The sequence below is a fragment of the Dendrobates tinctorius genome, unplaced genomic scaffold (assembly GCF_039654945.1).
Source record: "Dendrobates tinctorius isolate UK_male_01 unplaced genomic scaffold, ASM3965494v1 ptg000090l, whole genome shotgun sequence".
In the NCBI taxonomy this organism is placed as follows: domain Eukaryota; kingdom Metazoa; phylum Chordata; class Amphibia; order Anura; family Dendrobatidae; genus Dendrobates; species Dendrobates tinctorius.
Window position 1 is genome coordinate 5,493,719 of NW_027361758.1, and position 23,084 is coordinate 5,516,802.

At 43.6% G+C, this 23,084-nt stretch overlaps 1 protein-coding gene across 1 annotated transcript in view; it reads right to left on the reverse strand.

Moving 5' to 3' along the window:
- Nucleotides 1-15,151: 15,151 nt before the first annotated feature.
- The window catches only part of LOC141098343 (zinc finger CCHC domain-containing protein 8-like), a 236,587-nt gene continuing 228,654 nt past the window's right edge, over nt 15,152-23,084 (reverse strand). Inside the window, exon 14 of the mRNA XM_073586030.1 lies at nt 15,152-16,084. Coding sequence (XP_073442131.1) covers nt 15,264-16,084 — 821 coding nt within the window. The 3' untranslated portion in view covers nt 15,152-15,263. The remainder of the gene's footprint in view (nt 16,085-23,084) is intronic.

Genomic DNA, 23,084 nt, shown 5'->3' on the forward strand with positions numbered 1-23,084 from the left:
ATATAAAACAGATTATTCCTAAGATCAACTGCTTCTTAAAAGTTTTTATTTTATTTTTATTTTAATTATTTATTGTCAATAAAAAATATCTAAAAAATTGTATTAAAACTATTAAAAATGGCTTAAAAACTGTGTTTCTCATCTTCCGTGTGTTTATGGTCACTATTTTATATATTGGTTGTGGTGGTGTCACCCATAGATCGTGTGTCTGTTGGTACAGCAAACCTAAGTTCTAATACCCAGGAAGATCACAGGTCTCCATACAGGCACAAGCAATATAGCATAAAGGACAATGAGGAGAAAATACACGCCATCAGAAAAACCAGAAAGTTCAAATAACTATTCATTAGATCTTATTCTAACAAATACTAGTGAGTTGTGATTGCTATATACCAGTGGGAAAAATAAAAAGTAAATACAAAACTGGGGGTGAAACAGATTTGAAAATAACAGATTTTAGAAAGGGATTGGGAGTGATCTGGTGTGTATGTATTTATACTGATAGCATCTATTACTTGTGATTGTGTCACCCACTTAAATAAATGTCAGGAAGTGAGCGTGGTGTGGGAATTCATATCAATTCAGAAATTATATTCAAGCCTTTTGGTTTTAATGTGTCCAGCTTAAACATCCAGTATTTCTCACGCTTTTTTAGGTGTTCGAACCTATTTGGTACATTGTCTGCTATGTGATCAATTGGGATTAGTTTGATTGCTCTTATATCTCTGTTGTGATGGCTGTCATAATGGAGTGACACACCATGGGCTCTATAACCATTCTTTATATTTGAACGGTGTTTGTTTAGCCTTTCGTGGAGCGGTCTGATGGTCCTCCCTATATATTGCAATCCGCACGGGCATTCAAGCAAATAGATAACGAATTCTGTTAAACAATTCATACCATATTTGATGGAAAAGGATTCATTTGGCGAGGTAGATTGGAAGGTGGTTGTCTGTTGTATACTTAGACAACAGAGGCATCTATTTCTTCTGCACTTTGAGACCTTTTTCAGTGGTTCTTTGCTGGGTTTCTTGGTCATCTTTTGTTTAAGCCGACTTTGAGCTACTATTCCTTTTATATTTGGGGCTCTGCGGAATGTTATCCCTGGTTTCCCAGGTATGATTGATTTCAAAATGGGGTCACTCTGAAGCAGATGCCAATGAGTGTTCAAACATTTCCTGATGGTTTTGTGGCAATTATTGTATGTTGTTATAAAATAACATACAATAGGGAAAACATTCCACAGAGCCCCAAATATAAAAGGAATAGTAGCTCAAAGTCGGCTTAAACAAAAAATGACCAAGAAACCCAGCAAAGAACCACTGAAAAAGGTCTCAAAGTGCAGAAGAAATAGATGCCCCTGTTGTCTAAGCATACAACAGACAACCACCTTCCAATCTACCTCGACAAAAGAATCCTTTTCCATCAAATATGGTATGAATTGTTTAACAGAATTCGTTATCTATTTGCTTGAATGCCCGTGCGGATTGCAATATATAGGGAGGACCATCAGACCGCTCCACGAAAGGCTAAACAAACACCGTTCAAATATAAAGAATGGTTATAGAGCCCATGGTGTGTCACTCCATTATGACAGCCATCACAACAGAGATATAAGAGCAATCAAACTAATCCCAATTGATCACATAGCAGACAATGTACCAAATAGGTTCGAACACCTAAAAAAACGTGAGAAATACTGGATGTTTAAGCTGGACACATTAAAACCAAAAGGCTTGAATATAATTTCTGAATTGATATGAATTCCCACACCACGCTCACTTCCTGACATTTATTTAAGTGGGTGACACAATCACAGGTAATAGATACTATCAGTAAAAATACATACACACCAGATCACTCCCAATCCCTTTCTAAAATCTGTTATTTTCAAATCTGTTTCACCCCCAGTTTTGTATTTACTTTTTATTTTTCCCACTGGTATATAGCAATCACAACTCACTAGTGTTTGTTAGAATAAGATCTAATGAATAGTTATTTGAACTTTCTGGTTTTTCTGATGGCGTGTATTTTCTCCTCATTGTCCTTTATGCTATATTGCTTGTGCCTGTATGGAGACCTGTGATCTTCCTGGGTATTAGAACTTAGGTTTGCTGTACCAACAGACACACGATCTATGGGTGACACCACCACAACCAATATATAAAATAGTGACCATAAACACACGGAAGATGAGAAACACAGTTTTTAAGCCATTTTTAATAGTTTTAATACAATTTTTTAGATATTTTTTATTGACAATAAATAATTAAAATAAAATAAAAATAAAACAAAAACTTTTAAGAAGCAGTTGATCTTAGGAATAATCTGTTTTATATTTTATGAAGTTTATTTTAATAGCAGCACCACTCTTTGCTCCCCTCCTAAAATAAAAATAAAGAAGATTGTTTGTCAACATAATAATATTTTTGACATATTTCTTTGATAATTTTTCAGAACAATTCTTTTATAACAATCATAGGATCGTATATTTAACAGGATAGTGTCATGAAAAAGCAGTTTATAGAACCTTTGATCCAATGGCACTGATACCAGTGAGACGGTGGCGCTCAACATTAGTCACAAGAGAAAACACTGAAAACAGCAAATACATGGGTTCTACTACCTTGAAAGTCGGGTGACAATGGGTTTGTAAAACATTTTTTCTGCAGTGATAATCTGGATATTTTAGCAACGTTTCTGCTGCATTTTTCATGGAAATTTTTACATCATTCTGTTTGTAAGATTTTTATGTACATTTTAGCAAGTGTTTTGGACCATTTTCTAGTTTTATCATGCTATTTATGTGAAATTCTGCCCAAAATGCTGGCCCCTCCCCCAGTGATGACCATTATGACATCACATGTAAACAGAACACACCCATAATTGCTAATGTAAGGGGCTATAAATTCCCTGCTCCTATGACTGATGTAATATCCCTGAGGAAGGTGCAAGGAAGGGCGCCGAAACGCGTAGGAGGAAATAAAGGAGTACACTGCTACAACATCTTGTTTCCCAGGTGATTTGTCAATCTCGGCAGCGCGGACTGCAACACACCCTGCTTCCCACAACTTTCTGAAACCTCTTAGCTTTGTCATACCTAGGAGGAAACAATCTTTTACGTGACCACAACTGCAGAATTGTGGGCTGGCTGCAGGGCTGAGTGGGTGGAGTACAGTGAACCAGACAAATTGCTGGACAGTAAGAGAGGCGCAGGCGGTGATGTTACTGTGGATTGAGAAACTTGTGGTGTGTTGTGATCGTTCTCTGAGATTGGTCAAAATTAGCAGGCATGTCAGCTTCCGTTACAGCTGAAGGCGGCCTCTCAGTCAGAGTGTCGAAGGCCTGCATATCAATAATTGGCATGGTAACAGAGGAGGAAGCAGCAGATGCGATTGATGGGGCAGCTGATGGCTGTTGAGGTCCGCATTTTTGCGCAGTGGGATTCCCACGGTAAAGCAAGTTGATTGCGCATGTGAAGGTTCATACATGTAGTAGTCAAATTATTGCACTTTTTACCTGTACTCAGTTTTTTTTTTCCAAGTTGGCAGATTACGTGAGTTGGCTCATCCTTTGCCGTGTCAAAAAAGGACCAGGCTAGGCAAGCCTTGCCACCCCTGCGAGCTGCAGACCCACGGATGCTGCTGGTCAGAGGCACAGTTGTGGCTGAGGATGCATCGCTTGTCGTGGCTGCAGCACTACGTGTCTGCGATGGACGGCGCAATGTAACCTCCTCCTCAGATGACCTACCCAGCTGTGTGACTCTGTTAACGCCAACTAGGATTTAACACCTAATCATCATCCTGTGTGATATCACATTTCTCGCCATTGGAGTCACCCTCCTCTTCTTGCCCTGAAAGCACAGTACTGTCTGCGTGAGCCTCAGATATCTGAATCTCTTCAGGATCACCCCCCCAGGAGTTAACGTCTGATGATGAGGGTCAGGATACGGTTCAGACCGTACTTCTTCCTGCCCCAGATTCAAGCTAAAAAAATTTTTTGGTATTGGTGCAGATTTCCTCCCTCTTGACTCTGTGAAGCTTTTGACTACACATCTGATGAACATGGCATAGAATGTGTGAACAGCTCTTCAGACTCACCCATCTGTGGTTCTGTAGTCAGTTGAACGGTTGGATAGTTGGGACGTGGGGGGAAGCAAGGGGAATGTTGGTGCCACATCGGTGGACTGTACTGGGTGTGATATTCAGGTGGAGAGGCCACTTGAAGCTGCACTTGCCATCCACTCGAGTACATGCTCATTCTAGACATCATCGATAAGGCGTTCCACTGTGCATCTGCCAAAGTGGTTTAGCCTGTCCAGTAACATAAGTTGTCAGTTGCCTTTGCATAGGACGTGACGTTGCTTCACTAGTGCTTTCACAAACATTACCACCTACCCACGTACACCCACGTACACCTTGAACACCAAGCCTAATTCCCCTTCCGCCATGGCCTCGCTTTTTCCCAGTCATGTTGCTCAGTGTGGTAGGAGCACAGTATTAGCAACAAAAAATTAGATTTTAAACCCACCTCTGCAAACAGCTGAATTTCAGTAACAGTAAATTCCAAGTTGAAATATGACATGCTATATCGTGTTAGTCACAGAAAAAAAAGAATTGTTTGAGTGTAGATGAGGCCTGCATGACAAAGAAGTTACGCTACAAACAATTTTAAAGTCAGGCCCCTTACTGTATGAGGTTGTGGCCTATGGATCAGGCCTCTAACACATTAGATGCTACAAACTATTTTTTATCCGTTTTTTCCTTGCTTAGCATGGTTTGGGAGACCCCACCCATCTCTTGTGTGACGTGCACATAATAGCTGTCTCAGACCACAAGCCCATACTACGGAGGGGCCTGTCTGAATCCTGTTCATATTAGACACTGTTCACATGTTCAGGTTTTTAATACATTAGATAGGGAATGCTTCGATAGGGGGTTACCTTGACGTGGTGGAGCAGCTTGGCGTACATTTTTTTGCACAAAAAAAGTATCGACTAAATACCCTGTACTTGTTATCCAGCACTTGCTGATTACTGCCATTTTTTATTGCAAAGTATTTTTGCAAATCTGTCATTCTGTGTTTTCTTGTTGTATCTCAGTTAGTGGGTGGTGTGAGCATTGTCTGATCGACGTGTTCACACTTGTGCATGTCACGTGTGTGTTTTTAAACTATTTTTAAAGTCAGGTCCCCTACTGTATGACGTTAATAACAGCTTAATTTCAACCCAACCAAATGACAAAGTTTGGAACGGCAAGTTGTCTAATATTTCAGTTGCAAAAAGTTTTTTTTTTTTTAATGTGCCTTAGGGCTGCAGAAAGTTTTATATCACATCACTAAATGACAAGGTGGGATACCACAGGCTGTTTAATATTTTTTCACTAGCTACATGTGAATTAGAATGCTATACTCGTGCATGGATCACAGTAGAAGCAGTGCACAACACATGCCCTGATGGCTTGCTTTGTGGACCTCAGAATGGCCAAAAAATAAAAAAATAAAAGTGGAAGCTAAACTTAACAGCCACACTGGACACTAGATTCCTACAGTATCTGAACGATATACAACCATCTAAGTAGCTGAAATGTGAGGTGTGCAGACTGAACCAGGTCGCAGCCTAGCAAACCTGTTCCGCTGACACCTGGTGGCGAATGGCCCAAGAGGCACCCACCGAACGAGTGAAGTGTGCTTTTATCCCCGCTGGGATAGGCTTGCTTCTGACACGGTAGGACTCCTCAATAGCCGAGCGTATCCACCTACAGTTGTGGCCAAAAGTATTGACACCCCTGCAATTCTGTCAGATAATACTCAGTTTCTTCCTGAAAATGATTACAAACACAAATTCTTTGGTATTATTATCTTCAATTAATTTGTCTTAAATGAAAAAACACAAAAAGAATTGTCCTAAAGCCAAATTGGATATAATTCCACACCAAACATAAAAAAGAGGGTGGACAAAAGTGTTGGCACTGTTCGAAAAATCATGTGATGCTTCTCTAATTTGTGTAATTAACAGCACCTGTAACTTACCTGTGGCACCTAACAGGTGTTGGCAATAACTAAATCACACTTGCAGCCAGTTGACATGGATTAAAGTTGACTCAACCTCTGTCCTGTGTCCTTGTGTGTACCACATTGAGCATGGAGAAAAGAAAGAAGACCAAAGAACTGTCTGAGGACTTGAGAAACCAAATTGTGTGGAAGCATGAGCAATCTCAAGGCTACAAGTCTATCTCCAAAGACCTGAATGTTCCTGTGTCTACCGTGCGCAGTGTCATCAAGAAGTTTAAAGCCCATGGCACTGTGGCTAACCTCCCTAGATGTGGACGGAAAAGAAAAATTGACAAGAGATTTCAACGCAAGATTGTGCGGATGTTGGATAAAGAACCTCGACTAACATCCAAACAAGTTCAAGCTGCCCTGCAGTCCGAGGGTACAACAGTGTCAACCCATACTATCCGTCGGCGTCTGATTGAAAAGGGACTGTATGGTAGGAGACCCGGGAAGACCCCACTTCTTACCCCGAGACATAAAAAAGTCAGGCTGGAGTTTGCCAAAACTTACCTGAAAAAGCCTAAAACGTTTTGGAAGAATGTTCTCTGGTCAGATGAGACAAAAGTAGAGCTTTTTGGGCAAAGGCATCAACATAGAGTTTACAGGAGAAAACAAGAGGCATTCAAAGAAAAGAACACGGTCCCTACAGTCAAACATGGCGGAGGTTCCCAGATGTTTTGGGGTTGCTTTGCTGCCTCTGGCACTGGACTGCTTGACCGTGTGCATGGCATTATGAAGTCAGAAGACTATTAACAAATTTCGCAGCATAATGTAGGGCCCAGTGTGAGAAAGCTGGGTCTCCCTCAGAGGTGTAGCTGCACAAAGGGAACAGCTTCCATCGCTGCCACCATTCTGCCCAAGACTCGCATGCCGAACCGGATAGAGAGGAAATGGGTGACAAATCGCCCAGGCTCCTTGTTGAAGGTCTATGACCTTGTCTCGAGAGAAAATCACCAAACCTCGGGAAGTGTCCAAGGTCATTCCCAAAAAGGATATCTGCTGAGCTGGGACTGGTGAAGATTTGTTTAAGTTTATCAGCCAGTCCAGACGAGAAAGTGTATCCAAGGTTCTACAGACGCACTCCGCGCAGGTCTGGAACGACGGCCCTCTGATGAAAAGGTCGTCCAGGTATGGAAGGACAACCACTCCTTGAGAGTACAGAATGGACATAACGGCCGCCATGACCTTTGTGAACACTCTGGGAGGTGACAAGGCCGAAGGGCAGAGCCGTGAATTGAAAATGTTCCTCGCAGAAGTCAAAACGCAGGAACCGTTGGTGAGGTGTAAAAATCAGGATATGGAGGCAAGCATCCAGGATGTCGGTAGATGCTAGGACCTCCCCATTCTCCATCGATGTGATGACAGAGTGGAGGGACTCCGTCCTGAAGTGCCGGACCCTGACAAACTTGTTTTAGCAACTTCAGGCCCAGGATGGGCCGAACCGTTCAGTCCTTCTTCGGGACCACAAATAAGTTTGAGTAGAGCCCCTTGAACCTCTCGCTTTCTGGGACCAGAATGATGGCCCCCATCTCAACATAACTAATTGATGGCTCGGTAGAAAGCCCGGGCCTGCACGTCTGTTTCGGAGGCTGAGAGGGGAAGAACCGTGCAAGAGGTCGGGAAGAAAACTATCTTGTACCCGGAAGACACCAGGTCTCTGACCCATTCGTCGTGAACAATGGAGAGCCAGATTTGACGAACTAGGAGTAGACGTCTGCCTACTCTGCTGGTGTCGACTGGATAGGGTAGAGAGTCATTGACAGGAAATCTATGGGACTTGTGCCCCTTAGATCTAGCTTGTCTGGGTTGGCCCTTCCATGACTGGTTGGTCTTATGTGAGACCTGGGTACCCCTGCCCCCACAAGGAGAACACCCCAAGCTGGAAGAGTTGGCTGCGTTGGTCCAACCGGAACTGGTACGAAAGGGCCGGAAACGTGTCTGTTGTTGACAATGAAATGTCAGCTAACCTTTTGCTGGGGAAGGAATTTACTTTTTCCTCCTGTGGCATCAGATAAGCTGATCCAGCTTACCAAATAAACGACCGCTCTGGTAGGGCAGAGACATCAGGGACTTTTTGGACAGAGTCTGCTCGCCCTTCCCTGAGCCACAGTGCCCGTCGGATGGTGATGGCATTTGAGGCCGCAAGTGCCGCACAGTTAGCATAGTCTAGGGACGCGTGCAACAAATATTCTCCGGCCTAGGAGATCTGATTGGTTAGGTCTGCTGCCTCCGGAGGGAGGTCACTGTCCTGTATGGTCCTACTCAGGGTATCTGCCCAAGAGACCACAGCTTTAGCTACCCACACCGCAGTAAAAGAGTGCAGAGTCCGAAGCCTCGAAAACCAAACGGGCCAGGTTCTCTGCCAGTCCGTGGGTGTCTTTAATCGAGGAGCAGTCTAGAAAGGACAGGAGGGTTTTAGAGGCTGGGGGAAGGGGGGGAAGGCAAGCGGATCAACTGGAGGGGATTCAGCCCATTCCTTCCGCAGATCAGTGAAAAAGGGGTCTCTCGCCTCAATAGGCTTTTGACCTGCGAAGTGCTTTTCTGGTCGCTCTCTATGCCAGCCAACTATGTCCTGGAACTCAGGGTGGTTGCAGAACACCTTATGAGGGCGTTTTGTTCTTTTAAAAGACACCGCGTGATTGGGGACAGAATTAGGGTCCTCGTCGACCTTTAACATATGGTTGATGGCCTCAATGAGACTGTCCACCATCACCTGTGCATCCAGTGAGTCTAGGTTAATGGGCATGTCAAAATCAGACGCAGAGTCCTGAACACTGCCAGGCCTTGGCGAGGGTAACGGGAGGAGCCCACGGACGCCGAGGTGCGAGAAGGCCAGGTGTTATGAGCTCATTTTCTCGTTCACCTTTGATGTCCCATGAACTCCCTCTGCAGGTGAAAGGAGGTGGTGAAACTGATTTGGATGGGAGAAACCTGTCACCTGAACAGGTGGATTGCGATTGGACATCCGGAATCTGAGTGGATATAAGGCAGCCGACGCCCTGTAGGGTTGCTGGTGATTTCTCTGCTCTGAGCTCTGGCCTCCAGTTCAGTTCTTGCCTTCTAAAGCTAAGTTTTTGCTCTGTTATTGTTCCATGAGATTTTGACTGATTTGCTTGGTTTTGCGTTCAGCCAGCCCCGGCTGGAGCTTTGCTGAGTTTCCATTTTTGTCCCTGATCGGTTGATTCTCTTTTGCTCTGTCTTCAGAATATATCGGAGTGCTGATATAGGGATTTTGAAGTCTAGTGACTTCAGGGACGTTTTTCCTATCAGACGTGTTGGGACATTTTTGGTAGGGTTTTTGCGGATTGCAGCCAGCATCTTTTCTGTCCTTTCCTATCTAGTTAGTTGGGCCCCATCGTTTGCTCTGCCTGTCTTTCTGTCTGTGTTTGTTTTCATCGTCAATACATGTTGGGGGCTGTCTATTGCTTTGGGGTCTGCTCTGGGGCAGTTTAGATTTCCCCTTTCTTTCGGCTTATTTAGTTCTCCGGCTGTGATGAGGTGTCTAGGACCACCGTAGGAACACTCCACGGCTACTGTTAGTTGTTGTGAATAGGATCAGGGGTCTGCAATCCGCTAGCTACCAACCTCTCCGGTTTTCTGGACTTAGCTTTTATTTTTGTTTTTTCCTCCTCCGGTGACTCATTCATAACAGCCAGGGTGACAGAGAGCTAAGGTCCAATGTAGCCTGTCTACTGCAAGGACAGAGCTCTTACCCAGGTCCTGTGCCCAGTGATAAAACCACCAGGTTCTGCTGTATGCCACCAGCACGTGTAGAGGACCAGCAGGGATGGAGTAAAGATGGCTTCCGGGAATTAAAGAGACGGCGTGCAGAAGTCTTGCAATGAACGAGAAGCGCCAGTTCGGGAGCGGGGCTACAGTCACGACGGCACCTAGTGGGCGGAGCCTTGAAGTGCAGCCATGATTAGGCCCAAGCTGGGGACTAAATTTCTGCGGCCGGCGGGAGCAGCACCCGGAAGAGGGGGTGTCAAGGGGGTGCACTCAGAACCCTGCTACAGGAACCCACCCCCGTGACTTATACCTCTTACCAGTGGCGTGCGTTCCGGCATGGAACCGCCGCCGATGATGGAGGGAATGCAGGCTTCCAGCTGCAGCGTGGACTATGTATGAACCTTCCATCCATGCACTCTGAGGTCAGAGAGGAAAAGGACCATCCGCCTTTCTTCCAATGTCGCTGTTTATCGGGGCGATGGAGAGGGGGGTGCCACACGGACGCAGTAAATGCTTCTGGACATCCATGGGGTTAACTCCCTGAGGATGGGTCAGAGCAGGTGGTCCAATACACAGAAAAAAGCGGGATGAGCCTGGATGCAGTAGGGGGTGCGTGGAGGCAACACTGCACGTTCCCATCTGTTGTTGATGTGGGTAAAGCGGTGGCCTGAAGGAACCCGTCGCCCTGCAGAATATCACAGGCATACCCATAACAAAAAAGTGGTGCAGGAGGGGGTACGTGGAGGCGACACTCCACGTTCCCACCTGTTGTAGGTTTGGGGAGAGTGGAGTCCTTAAGGGGTCCGTCGCCCCTCTGCAATCCGTTGAAAAGAAAAACTAAAATTAAAAAAAAACAGATTAAGCCATATATGTGGTCTGAAAATCAGCACATGTGCTCCTTCTGACATGAAGCTTGAACTGGTTAACCTGGAGCCAGTGTGTAGGTGTACACTGCAGAAGAGAAACTAATCATTTTTTTCTATCTACTTAGTGTCAGCCTCCTAGTGGCAGCAGCATAACACCCATGGTCCTGTGTCCCCCAATGTGGCGATGAAGAAAAACTTTTGAGAAAAATTGAACTTCTTTTAATCCCCCTGTACTTCAACAAACTTATTCCACTTCACCTTCGGTGATCGGATGCTCTCAGAAAAGAAGACTTCTTGCTGCTGCAAGAACTGTTATTGACTCTTTGTACATGGGCGACGATTTCCTGATGATGATGCAAATTTCTTCAGGTTTCGAAAAAGAAAGTAAGCACTGGGAGCCAGGTCTGGACTGTAGGGTATATGATTAAGCTCCATGAAGCTGCATTCCTTGATATCAGCTTGCGATTTGCAAGACTTGTGAGCTGGTGCATTGTCATGAAGCAGCAACACACATGTCGGAAACTTCCCAGAGTTTCTCTTTGAATGCCTTCATTGTTGAAGCATAGTGTGACATAAATTGAGTAATAAAAAGCCTTCAGTATCACAAAAATCTGTTGCCATGACTTTTCCAGCTAACTGCTGGACACAAATTTTTGGGAGCTGGTAATCCCTCGTGCTTCCATTTTGTTGACTCATTTAGTCTCAGGCTCATGGTGATGGACCCATGATTCATCACCCGTGATATGTCTCCTGGATTTTTGCTAAGCATTACTAAATTCAATTGACTAAATTGTTGGTGAAATGTTTTTTGTTTGCTTAAAGGGGTTGTCCGGACTTTTAACATAATCTCCGTACATATCTGGGCTGCAGAATTATGACAATAAGTAATTTACTTTCTGTCACTAGTTTGCACGGTTTTCTAGATATTCTGAACAGAACGTCCAAGGGGGGTGTGTTATGGCATTGAAATGAGAACTATTCGTAACCTCCTACTCTACTCCAAACATGCCCTCTATAGCAACAACCCCACCCTCCATAGCTACAGGCCCTCCCCGTCCACATGAAGCAGCCCTCATCACACAGTAAAGAATTCTTCCCCTCCAGCAGCCTCAGTGCAGAGAGCAGAGAGCTGCTCCTCCCCCAGACACACGCTGAACAGTGATCTATGGAAAGTGAATGGCAGTCACTGATGTAATCTGTTGTGTGACAAAGCCTCTGCTGTGTGAATGAGACAGCTCTGTGTCACTGAAGTCTTCACACAGCAGCAGATTTGGTGCAGTGTATGTGTGAGCACTGTGTCTCTAATGACACAAATACTGATGGGAGCAGCCTGTCCAATCAGCAGCTGTAACAAACAGTGTGAAGTGTTGGGGGGTGTATGTATGTATGTATTGTGCTGCTTTCACAAATACAGGATTCACTGCTGTGTTCTTTCCAATGCTGGAATGATGATAAAGAGTGCTGGTGCAGTTTACTGCCAGCCAATGAGTGGGCAGTGGGTGGTGCTGGTCACTAGAGCTTGCTGGGAGTTTGGTGGAGCTTCGCACATACACTGCACCAAATCTGCTGCTGTGTGAAGACATCAGTGACACAGAGCTGTCTCATTCACACAGCAGAGGCTTTGTCACAGAACAGATTACATCAGTGACTGCCATCCCCTGTGCAGATTAGAAGCTGAAGACCCCCATCACTGGCCATCACACAGTCTGTTCTCACTGCTGCCAGCAGCCTGGGACAGTGAGGGAAGGAATTACTGATAATGAGTTATGTATTGTAATCATGGAGTGGCCCAGAATACAGGACGATTTTCCCTCCTCACTAGTTTCACTTTCCATAGATGTTCAGTGTGTGTCTGGGGGAGGAGAAACTCTCTGCTCTCTGCACTGAGGCTGCTGGAGGGGAAGAATTCGTTACTGTGTGATGAGGGCTGCTTCATGTGGATGGGGAGGGCCTGTAGCTATGGAGGGTGGGGTTGTTGCTATAGAGGACATGTTTGGAGTAGAGTAAGAGGTTACGAATAGTTCTCATTTCAATGCCATAACACCCCCCTTGGACGTTCTGTTCAGAATATCTAGAAAACCGTGCAAACTAGTGACAGAAGGTAAATTACTTATTGTCATAATTCTGCAGCCCAGATATGTACTGAGATTATGTGAAAAGCCCGGACAACCCCTTTAAGCATCAAAATTTGTGACACCCATCAGGAACGGACGTGGACATTATCAAAACATCATGAATGATATTGAAAACTATGCCAACTGAAAGGCCCAAATCATGAGCTACAACACGGACTCTGACTGGAAGATCATGCAAAACCACGGCTTCCGCTTTACGGCACTACTCTATAGATGCTTGGACAGATCACGCTGAACGGGAGTCATCTTTAATTGATTCCCTACCCCATTTAAAGAGGTTGTCAACGACTTTTACTAAGGATAGGTCATCAATGTCTGATTGGCAGGAGTGCCAGGTGTTGGACCCTAATTAGCTATCCGTGTCGCCAGCAGGAAGTGCTCCATCTACAAGTAGTGGCTGGGGATTGGTACTGCACATCCGTCTTCTATTCAAACAATAGGAGGCAGATCTGTAGTGTGCTGCGGCAAACACTACAAGTAGAGGGAGCAGCTTGGTAGGTTACCACTTTTGGCCAGCGGCTACCACCAACACCGATAAAAACTGATCAGCGGGGGTACCGGATAGGTCATATATGTATAAGTAGTGGACAACCTCTTTAATCTGCTTGGCCCAAAACTTGACTTTGTAGTAGGAAGATGCATCACCCTATACAATAATCACCCTTCATGGATTTCTTTAGGCTTCTTTTCTTCCATTGTAAGGAAGTTAATCACGAAACGAAGCTCGAATTCTCTCACTTTCTTTGTACAGCCGCACAGTATGGCTGTAAGTACTTGCCATCCTGTCACTTCTAGTACTTTCATCAGACTGAACTTCTACTGTGTGTTAAAAGCTCAGCTTTAACACTGACAAAACATGCTGTGCCTACTTACTGAACACTCCTCGTATAAAAGACAGCACAGCGAGACAAGAAAATGTAACAAGATAAAAAACCTTCCTAAGCATTATAAGCTGTATGGTAGTGAAACGTACTAAAAAAAATGCCAACAAGCCAAGGACAACACATTTTGTTAAAACCCCATTTATTAAACTTCTGTATGTTGTGAAGGGTGCACAGTAAGTTTGAGATATAATCTTAGAAAAAGGTAGCAGTGGCATTAAAAACTGAAACAGTCTCCATAACGTTTAAAAAAAAGAATTATAACAGTTAAAGGGAATCTGTCACCTATTTTTTTGCATACAAGATGCGGCCAGTGCCATCAGGGGCTTATCTACAGCATTCTGTAATGCTGTAGATAAGCCCCCGATGTAATCTGAAAGATAAGAAAAACGAGTTATATTATACTTACCGGGAGGCGGTCCGGACTGGGTCCGATTGGTGTCGCGGTCCGGGGCCTCCCATCTTTTAGTGATGACGTCCTCTTTTTTGCTTCCCATCGCGGCTCCAGCGCACTGCTCTGCCACGTTGAGGACCTCTCTGACCTTTCCCAGCGCCTGCACACTGCACTACTCTGCCATCATGCCCTCAACAGGGCAGAGCAGTACGCCTGCGCTGGGAAGCAAAGAAAAGGATGTCAACGCTAGAAGATGGGAGGCGCCGGATCCGGACCGCGACACCCATCGGACCCGGATCGGACCGCCCCCCCCTCGGTTAGTAAAATATAACTCGTTTTTCTTACCTTTCAGATTACATCGGGGGCTTATCTACAGCATTACAGAACGCTGTAGATAAGCCCCTGATGGCACTAGCCGCATCTTATATGCCAAAAAATAGGTGACAGACTCCCTTTAATTCCTGATGATTTATCCAGTATTCAATAGTAAAAGTTTGAGATGGCTTAAAAGCATTCAATATATTGAACAGTCAGGTTGCATCTCAAATATGCATTGTAAAAATAAATGTACAATTGGAACAAAATCCACCCTACCTTCTACTTTAACTTAAAACAAAAAAACAACTAAGAGAAAAATTTTCTTCATATAAACTGTATTGTTTTCCACCTATTCCCACCCCATTACTTGCCACCAATATTAAATGGGATTTTTTCCTAAATGAGGTATGCACAGTAGGTTGAAATTCCTTAATTGAAAAATATCATTAAAAAGTGGATATGTAAAAACACTAAGTTACATTAGCCTTAAAAAAAAATCTCAAAACATTAGACAGTAACAAACTCGGCGAAAAATGAAGAAAAATAATGTTTTAAAAAGATTGCCAAAATAATGAACAATTTGAATTTTGAAACAGCAAGTCTATATGACTTTTCTTAAGGAGAAAAAAATCAGAATAAAATGAACCATGACTTTCATACCCTTTTGTACGAGACTTTTTTTTAGCTTTTAACTTTGCTGACAAAACACCTGAAAATAACCAGCCAACTGGTGGTGGTTTTCTTAATACTCCTCAGTAATCGAGTCAATAAAAACACATTTATACCTTCTTGTTTATATAAATTGCTGTACATGTATATGAATGCTGTTTAACGATAACATTTTCAACTACAAAAAACAAAACATAGTCCCCATCTATGAATTGTGTTACATCCCCTGTTTATTTTTTTGCTGGCTTCGTGGGGAATTTTTCAGGACATCTCTAAGATGACGGTAAGTACCAGTTGACTCAGACATGTTCTTAAATTCATTTGGTGTAATACTTTCTGCAAACTTACTCCTATCTGGAAGTCTAGTGCTGGTAAAAGAAGGGTCAACATATGCAGCCTCTTCGATAACATCTTTTGCCGCACATGTCTTTTCCTCATTAGTTTTGTCAATGGGTTCCGTAACAACCATCTCCTGAATCGGAGCATCTTCGTTGGGATCTTTATTAAAGGATTCTTCTTCTGTTGTCAGAGGAACATTTTCATTAGATTCTTCTAAAATGGATTCTGTGGGGAGAACAGAATTCAATTCTTTAATATTGTGGCATGCAATTTTCTCTTCTGTGACACTGTCACTTTCAAACCTGCTTGGAGAAGAGGAAACAGAATTACCATTTAATTGTGTATGAACATCTGATTCACTGTGTGTGCTCTCTGCATTTTCCAGAGCCGCCCAGATTGAACGTTGTTCTTCTTCCTCCAAAGTCAAAGTGTCTTCATCCATGTAATTCACCACCTTTGCTTGCAAAGGAAAACCATCTCCTGAAGGAAGCAGAGGGAAGCTTCTACAGGGAGGAGTGGGTGGAGGTGTTCCTTTTGGTAAGGGTGGAGGAGTTGGTGTTGGTGGAGGTGGGGGTATAAAATTTGTAGGTGTTGGAGGAGGAGTTCCACGAGAGAGTGAAGGTGGAGTATTATATGGCGAGCCAGGGGAAAGAGGTGACTGAAACTTAAACCTTTGGGAAGGAAAGCAGTAAGATTGATCTGCAAAAAAAAAAAAAATCTGTGTATGAGCATAAATGTGCAAAGTAATTAAGTCACAGATTCTACATACATTAATAATGTAAACTACGCTGCTCAAAAAAATAAAGGAAACACTTAAACAGAATATACCTCCAAGTAAATCAAACTTCTGTGAAATCAAACTGTCCACTTAGGAAGCAACACTGATTGATAATCAATTTCACATGCTGTTGTGCAAATGGAATACACAACAGATGGAAATTATTGGCAATTATCAAGACACCCTCAATAAAGGAGTGGTTCAGCAGGTGGTGACCACAGACCACATCTCAGTACCAATGCTTTCTGGCTGATGTTTTGGTCACTTTTGAATGTTGGTTGTGCTTTCACACTCGTGGTAGCATGAGACGGACTCTACAACCCACACAAGTAGCTCAGGTAGTGCAGCTCATCCAGGATTGCATATCAATACGAAATGTGGCAAGAAGGTTTGCTGTGTCTGTCAGCGTAGTGTCCAGAGGCTGGAGGTGCTCAGAAGACAGGCCAGTACACCAGGAGACGTGGAGGGGGCCGTAGGAGGGCAACAACCCAGCAGCAGGACCGCTACCTCAGCCTTTGTGCAAGGAGGAACAGGGGAGGCACTGCCAGCGCCCTGCAAAATGACCTCCAAGCAGGCCACAAATGTGCATGTGTCTGCACAAACGGTTAGAAACCGACTCCATGAGGATGGTCTGAGTGCCCGACGTCTACAGATAGGGGTTGTGTTCACAGCCCAACACTGTGCAGGACACTTGGCATTTGCCACAGAACACCAGGATTGGCAAATTCACAACTGGCGCCCTGTGCTCTTCACATATGAAAGTAGGTTCACACTGACCACATGTGACAGAGTCTGGAGATGCCGTGGAGAGCAATCTGCTGCCTGCAACATCCTTCAGCATGACCGGTTTGGCAGTGGGTCAGTAATGGGTGGATTGCGATTCCACCCGCAGCTATTCCGGGCACATGTCAGCTGTTCAAAACAGCCGACATGTCCCAGGAAAGATGTGGACTCACCGCCGTAGCCCACATCAAAGAGAGGGAGTCAGACGTTGGCGTACTATTACGCTTACGCCTGACGTTTGAAAGAGGTTAAAGGGAATCCATCAGCAGTTATATGTGTGTAGAAAAAGGGAAAAGCAGCCCAAAAAATGAACAAACAATGCGGGTGCAAGCCTTCCAGGCATATACCAAACCTCAAAAATAGTCCTCAAGATGAAAGCAGCACACCAAAGTGATTCCAGATAAAGTGTTATTTATTAGACCATCAGGCTAGTTGCCCATACAGCGACGTTTCGGTCCTAGGAATTGTGGACCTTTTTCAAGCAGTGCAATAGTGCAAAGTGAATGCTACTGTATTTAAAGCTCACCAATTATACAGGTATTTACAAACAATTACATGATAAACACTGTACAAATCACAATTTTACAAATCATGAATAACCATTAAAAAGTGAATTTATAGTGCAGTGTGCAAAAGTGCATCCATAAACAAAAAGATGTTGATCTTTGCTTAAAATACATCAATTTATGATGATAATAATCAATCAGCGGCAGCTGTGTTAATATATGAATGAACATGACTCACCCCATAGAAATCATTGTAATCGCGCCATGTATCGGCGTCTCACATTACACAATGCACAGGACCGGAAGTCCAGCATGAACACAAGCTCAATACCGCTCATGCGCAATGGCATATTGTCGGTGCCGGCGGCATCTTTAATGGGGGAAAACATACAGCGCAAATCTATGAACATCATTTTGCTGAGTGAAAACTAACGCCATTAATCATAATTAAGATGTATAGGTGCTTCTCTTTAGATATAACAAATTAAATAAATAATAAAGTAAAAATGAAAATAAAAAAAGAGTGAATGTAATGCCATCTTTATAGCTTATAGCAATAGGGACTCACGGTGAACGGATTCATCCATAGGTAATAGGGACACCTCCCATTAGCTGGGATAGGTAACCTACACCTAATAAGGGAGGAAAGTGGTGAACCTCGCTAAAGGCCCCACACCCAACCTCTCCTAAACAATGGACGTTGAAGTCTATAGTAAGTTGGATAATGACCCTAAATTTCAGATTATGAGTAAGATTAAAAATATTTTGAATAAAGCTCTTTGTGATAAATTAATTGATGAGGATTTATATAAATATATGTTGGTTGATAATCCGATCACTCCAATTATATATATATTGCCTAAAATTCATAAATCCTTTGTAAATCCGCCTGGATGCCCAATAGTGTTGGGCAGGGGCTCTATTTTTAATCATATTGGGATATTTTTGGAAAAAAAATTAAGCCCTCTGAGCCATCATACTAAATCTTTTATATTGGATACAACAGATATCTTGTGCAAATTGGGTGAGTTGCAATTGAAGAAGGAAATGATTCTTGTATGTTGTGATGTGGTTTCCTTGTACACGTCAATTAGTCATGAATAAGGCCTTAAGTCAGTGGATAGGGTCTTGAAAAATACTGAGTTCACATTGGAACAAAGAAATCTTTTATTGAATCTATTGGAATTGCTATTGTGCAATAATTATTTTTTATTTGAGGATGATTATTACATCCAATTGAGAGGGACCACCATGGCTGCCAACATGGCGCCCGCTTATGCGAATCTGGTCATGGCGGCCATGGAGGAGGACTTCATCTATGTGTCCCACCCATCATGTGCTCGGGTGGTGGAGATATATAGATGATGTCCTCCTTCTTTGGACTGGCACAATGGTGGAATTGGAGACTTTTTATGGATTTTTGAACTCCATTAACCCCTTCATGACCCAGCCTATTTTGACCTTAATGACCTGGCCATTTTTTGCAATTCTGACCAGTGTCCCTTTATGAGGTAATAACTCTGGAACGCTTCCACGCATCTTAGCGATTCTGAGATTGTTTTTTCGTGACATATTGGGCTTCATGTTAGTGGTAAACTTAGGTCGATAATTTTTGCGTTTATTTGTGAAAAAAACAGAAATTTCGCGAAAATTTTGAAAATTTCACAATTTTCAAATTTTTAATTTTTATTCTGTTAAACCAGAGAGTGATGTGACACAAAATAGTTACTAAATAACATTTCCCACATGTCTACTTTACATCAGCACAATTGTGGAAACAATTTTTTTTTTGTTAGGAAGTTATAAGGGTTAAAAGTTGACCAGCGATTTCTCATTTTTACAACAATATTTACAAAGCCATTTTTTTTAGGGACCTTTCACATTTGAAGTCACTTTGAGGGGTCTATATGGCAGAAAATACCCAAGAGTGACACCATTCTAAAAACTGCACCCCTCAAGCTACTCAAAACTACATTCTAGGAGATTATTAACCCTTCAGGTGCTTCACAGGAACTAAAGCAACGTGGAAGGAAAAAATGGACATTTTATTTTTTGCACCACAAATTTTCTTTTATCATTAATTTTTTTCATTTTCACATGGGCTACAGGATAAAATGGATCCTAAAATTTGTTGGGCAATTTCTCCTGAGTACACTGATACCTCATATGTGGTCATAAACCACTGTTTGGGCGCACGGCAGGGCTCGGAAGGGAAGGAGCACATTTGACTTTTTGAATGGAAAATATGCTGGAATATTTAGCGCTTGCCATGTCGCGTTTGGAGAGTCGCTGTGCGCCTAAGCACTGGAGCTTCCCCACAAGTGACCCCATTTTGGAAACTAGACCCCCCAAGGAACTTATCTACATGCATAGTGATCATTTTGAACCCCCCAGGTGCTTCAGAAATTGATCGGTAAAAAAAAAAGTACTTTTTTTTCACAAAAATTTTCTTTTGGTCTCAGTTTTTTCATTTTCACATGGGCAACAGGATAAAATGGATCCTAAAATGTGTTGGGCAATTTCTCCTGAGTGCACAGATACCTTATATGTGCTCATAGACCACTCTTTGGGAGCACGGCAGGGTCCGTAAGTGAAGGAGCGCTATTTGACTTTTTGAATGGAAAATTCGCTCCAATCGTTATCGGACACCATGTCGCGTTTGGAGAGCCCCTGTGTACCTAAACACTGGAGCTCCCCCACAAGTGACACCATTTTGGAAACTAGACCCCTTAAGGAACTTATCTAGATGTGTAGGGAGCACTTTGAACCCCCAAGTGCTTCACAAAAGTTTATAACGTAGAGCAGTGAAAATAAAAAATCATTTTTTTTTCCTCAAAAAAGATTTTTTAGCACGCTATTTTTTATTTTCACAAGGGTGACAGGAGAAATTGGACCACAAAAGTTGTTGTCCAGTTTGTCCTGAGTACGCTGGTACCCCATATGTGGGGGGGAACCACTGTTTGGGCGCACGGCAGGGCTCAGAAGGGAAGGAGTGCCATTTGACTTTTTGAAATGAAAATTAGCTCCAATCGTTAGCGGACACCATGTCGTGTTTGGAGAGCCCCTGTGTGCCTAAACTTTGGAGCTCCCCCACAAATGACCCCAGTATGGAAACTAGTCCCCCTAAGGAACTTATCTAGATGCATTGTGAGCACTTTGAACCCCCAGGTGCTTCACAGAAGTTTATAACGCAGAGCCGTGAAAATAAAAAATATTTTTTTTTTCTTAAAAAAAATATTTTTAGTCAGCAATTTTTTATTTTCACAGGGGTACCAGGATAAATTGGACCCCAAAAGTTGTTGTACAGTTAGTCCTGAGTACACTGGTACCCCATATGTGGGGGGGACCACTGTTTGGGCACACGTCGGGGCTCAGCAGGGAGGTAGTGACATTTTGAAATGCTGACTTTGATGGCATGGTCTGAGGGTGTCATGTTACATTTGCAGAACCCCTGTGTGCCTAAACAGTAGAAACCCCCGGCATGTGACCTCATTTTGGAAACTAGACCCCCCAAGGAACTTATCTAGATGTGTGGTGAGCACCTTGAACCCCCAAGTGCTTCACAGAAGTTTATAACGCAGAGCCGTGAAAATAAAAAATCATTTTTTTCCCCTCAAAAAAAAAAAGATTTTTAGCCCGCAATTTTTTTTACAACAGTAACAGGATGAATTGGACCCCAAAAGTTGTTGTACAGTTTGTCCTGAGTACGCTGGTACCCCATATGTGGGGCGGAACCACTGTTTGGGCACACGTCAGGGCTCGGAAGAGAAGTAGTGACATTTTGAAATGCTTACTTTGATGGCATGGTCTGCGGGCATCATGTTACATTTGCAGAGCCCTTGATGTACCTAAACTGTGGAAACCCCCTACAAGTGACCCCATTTTGGAAACTAGACCCCATAAGGAAGTTGCCTAGATGTGTGGTGAGCACACTGAACCCCCAAGTGCTTCACAGAAGATAACGCAGAGCCATGAAAATAAAAAATACTTTTTTTTCCCTCAAAAAATGATTTTTTAGCTCGCAATTTTTTATTTTCACAAGGGTAACAGGAGAAATTGGACCCCTAAAGTTGTTGTCCAGTTTGTCCTGAGTACGCTGGTACCCCATATGTGGGGGGGAACCATTGTTTGGGCACACGTCAGGGCTCGGAATGGAAGTAGTGACGTTTTGAAATGCAGACTTTGATGGAATAGTCTGCGGTTGTAATTACGTTTGCAGAGCCCCTGATGTGCCTAAACAGTGGAAACCCCCCACAAGTGACCCCATTTTGGAAACTAGACCTTCCAAGGAACGTATGTAAGATGTGTTGTGAGCACTTTGAACCCCCAAGTGCTTCACAGAAGTTTATAATGCAGAGACGTGAAAATGAAAAAATCATTTTTTTCCACAAAAATAATTTTTTAGCCCCCAATTTTTTATTTTCCCAAGGGTAACACGGGAAATTAGTCCCCAAAAGTTGTTGTGCAATTTTTCCTGAGTAGGCTGATACCCCATATGTTGGGGTAAACCACTGTTTGGGCACATGTCAGGGCTTGGAAGGGAGGGTGCACCGTTTGACTTTTTGAACGCAAAATTGGCTGGAATCAATGGTTGCACCATGTCGCATTTGGAGACCCCCTGATGTGCCTAAACAGTGGAATCCAACCCTAACCCCAACACATCCCTAACCACAAGCCTAACCCTAATTCCAACGCTAACCCTAATTCCAACCCTAACCCTAATTCTAACCCTAATTCCAACCCTAACCCTAATTCCAACCCTAATTCCAACCCTAACCCTCTTTCCAACCCTAACCCTCTTTCCAACCCTAACCCTCTTTCCAATCCTAACCCTAACCCTCTTTCCAACCCTAACCCTCTTTCCAACCCTAACCCTCTTTCCAACCCTAACCCTCTTTCCAACCCTAACCCTCTTTTCAACCCTAACCCTCTTTTCAACCCTAACCGTCTTTTCAACCCTAACCCTAACCCTAATGGAAAAATAAAAATAAAAATATTTTCTTTACTTTATTAGTTGTGCCTACCTATGGGGGTGATAATCGGGGGGTTTATTTACTTTTTCTTTCATTTTGATCACTGTGAGAGTGATCAAAATGAAAGAATGGAATCTGCAGCCGGCAGATTTGGCGGGCGCACTGCGCATGCGCCCGCCATTTTCAAAATGGCGGCGCCCATGAACCGGACCCGCCGGACACCGGGAGCGACAGGGGGACTTAAAAGGTGCCGGGGGAGGTGAGAGGGTTATCGGAAGCTGGCGGGGAGCAGAGGGAATGGGAGGGGGCAGATGATGACAGCGGCGGCAGATCGCCGCTGTCATTCAGTTGCGGAGGGGGCGATCGCCGGTGGGGGGTGGAATCGGTGTCTCCAGCCATGTCCGATGCTACAGCAGCATCGGCCATGGCTGGATTGTAATATTTCATCAATTTTCATTGATGAAATATTACTATCGCTCTGATTGGCTGTTTCACTTTTAACAGCCAATCAGAGTGATCGTAGCCACGTGGGGGTGAAGCCACGCCCCCTGTGGCGAAGAACAAAGCCCCCTGTATCTGCGGGTCGGGTGACCTTTCAGTGACCCAGGTCACCCAACCCGCAGGGGGGCTTTAAAGTTATGACGCCACATAGGCGTCAT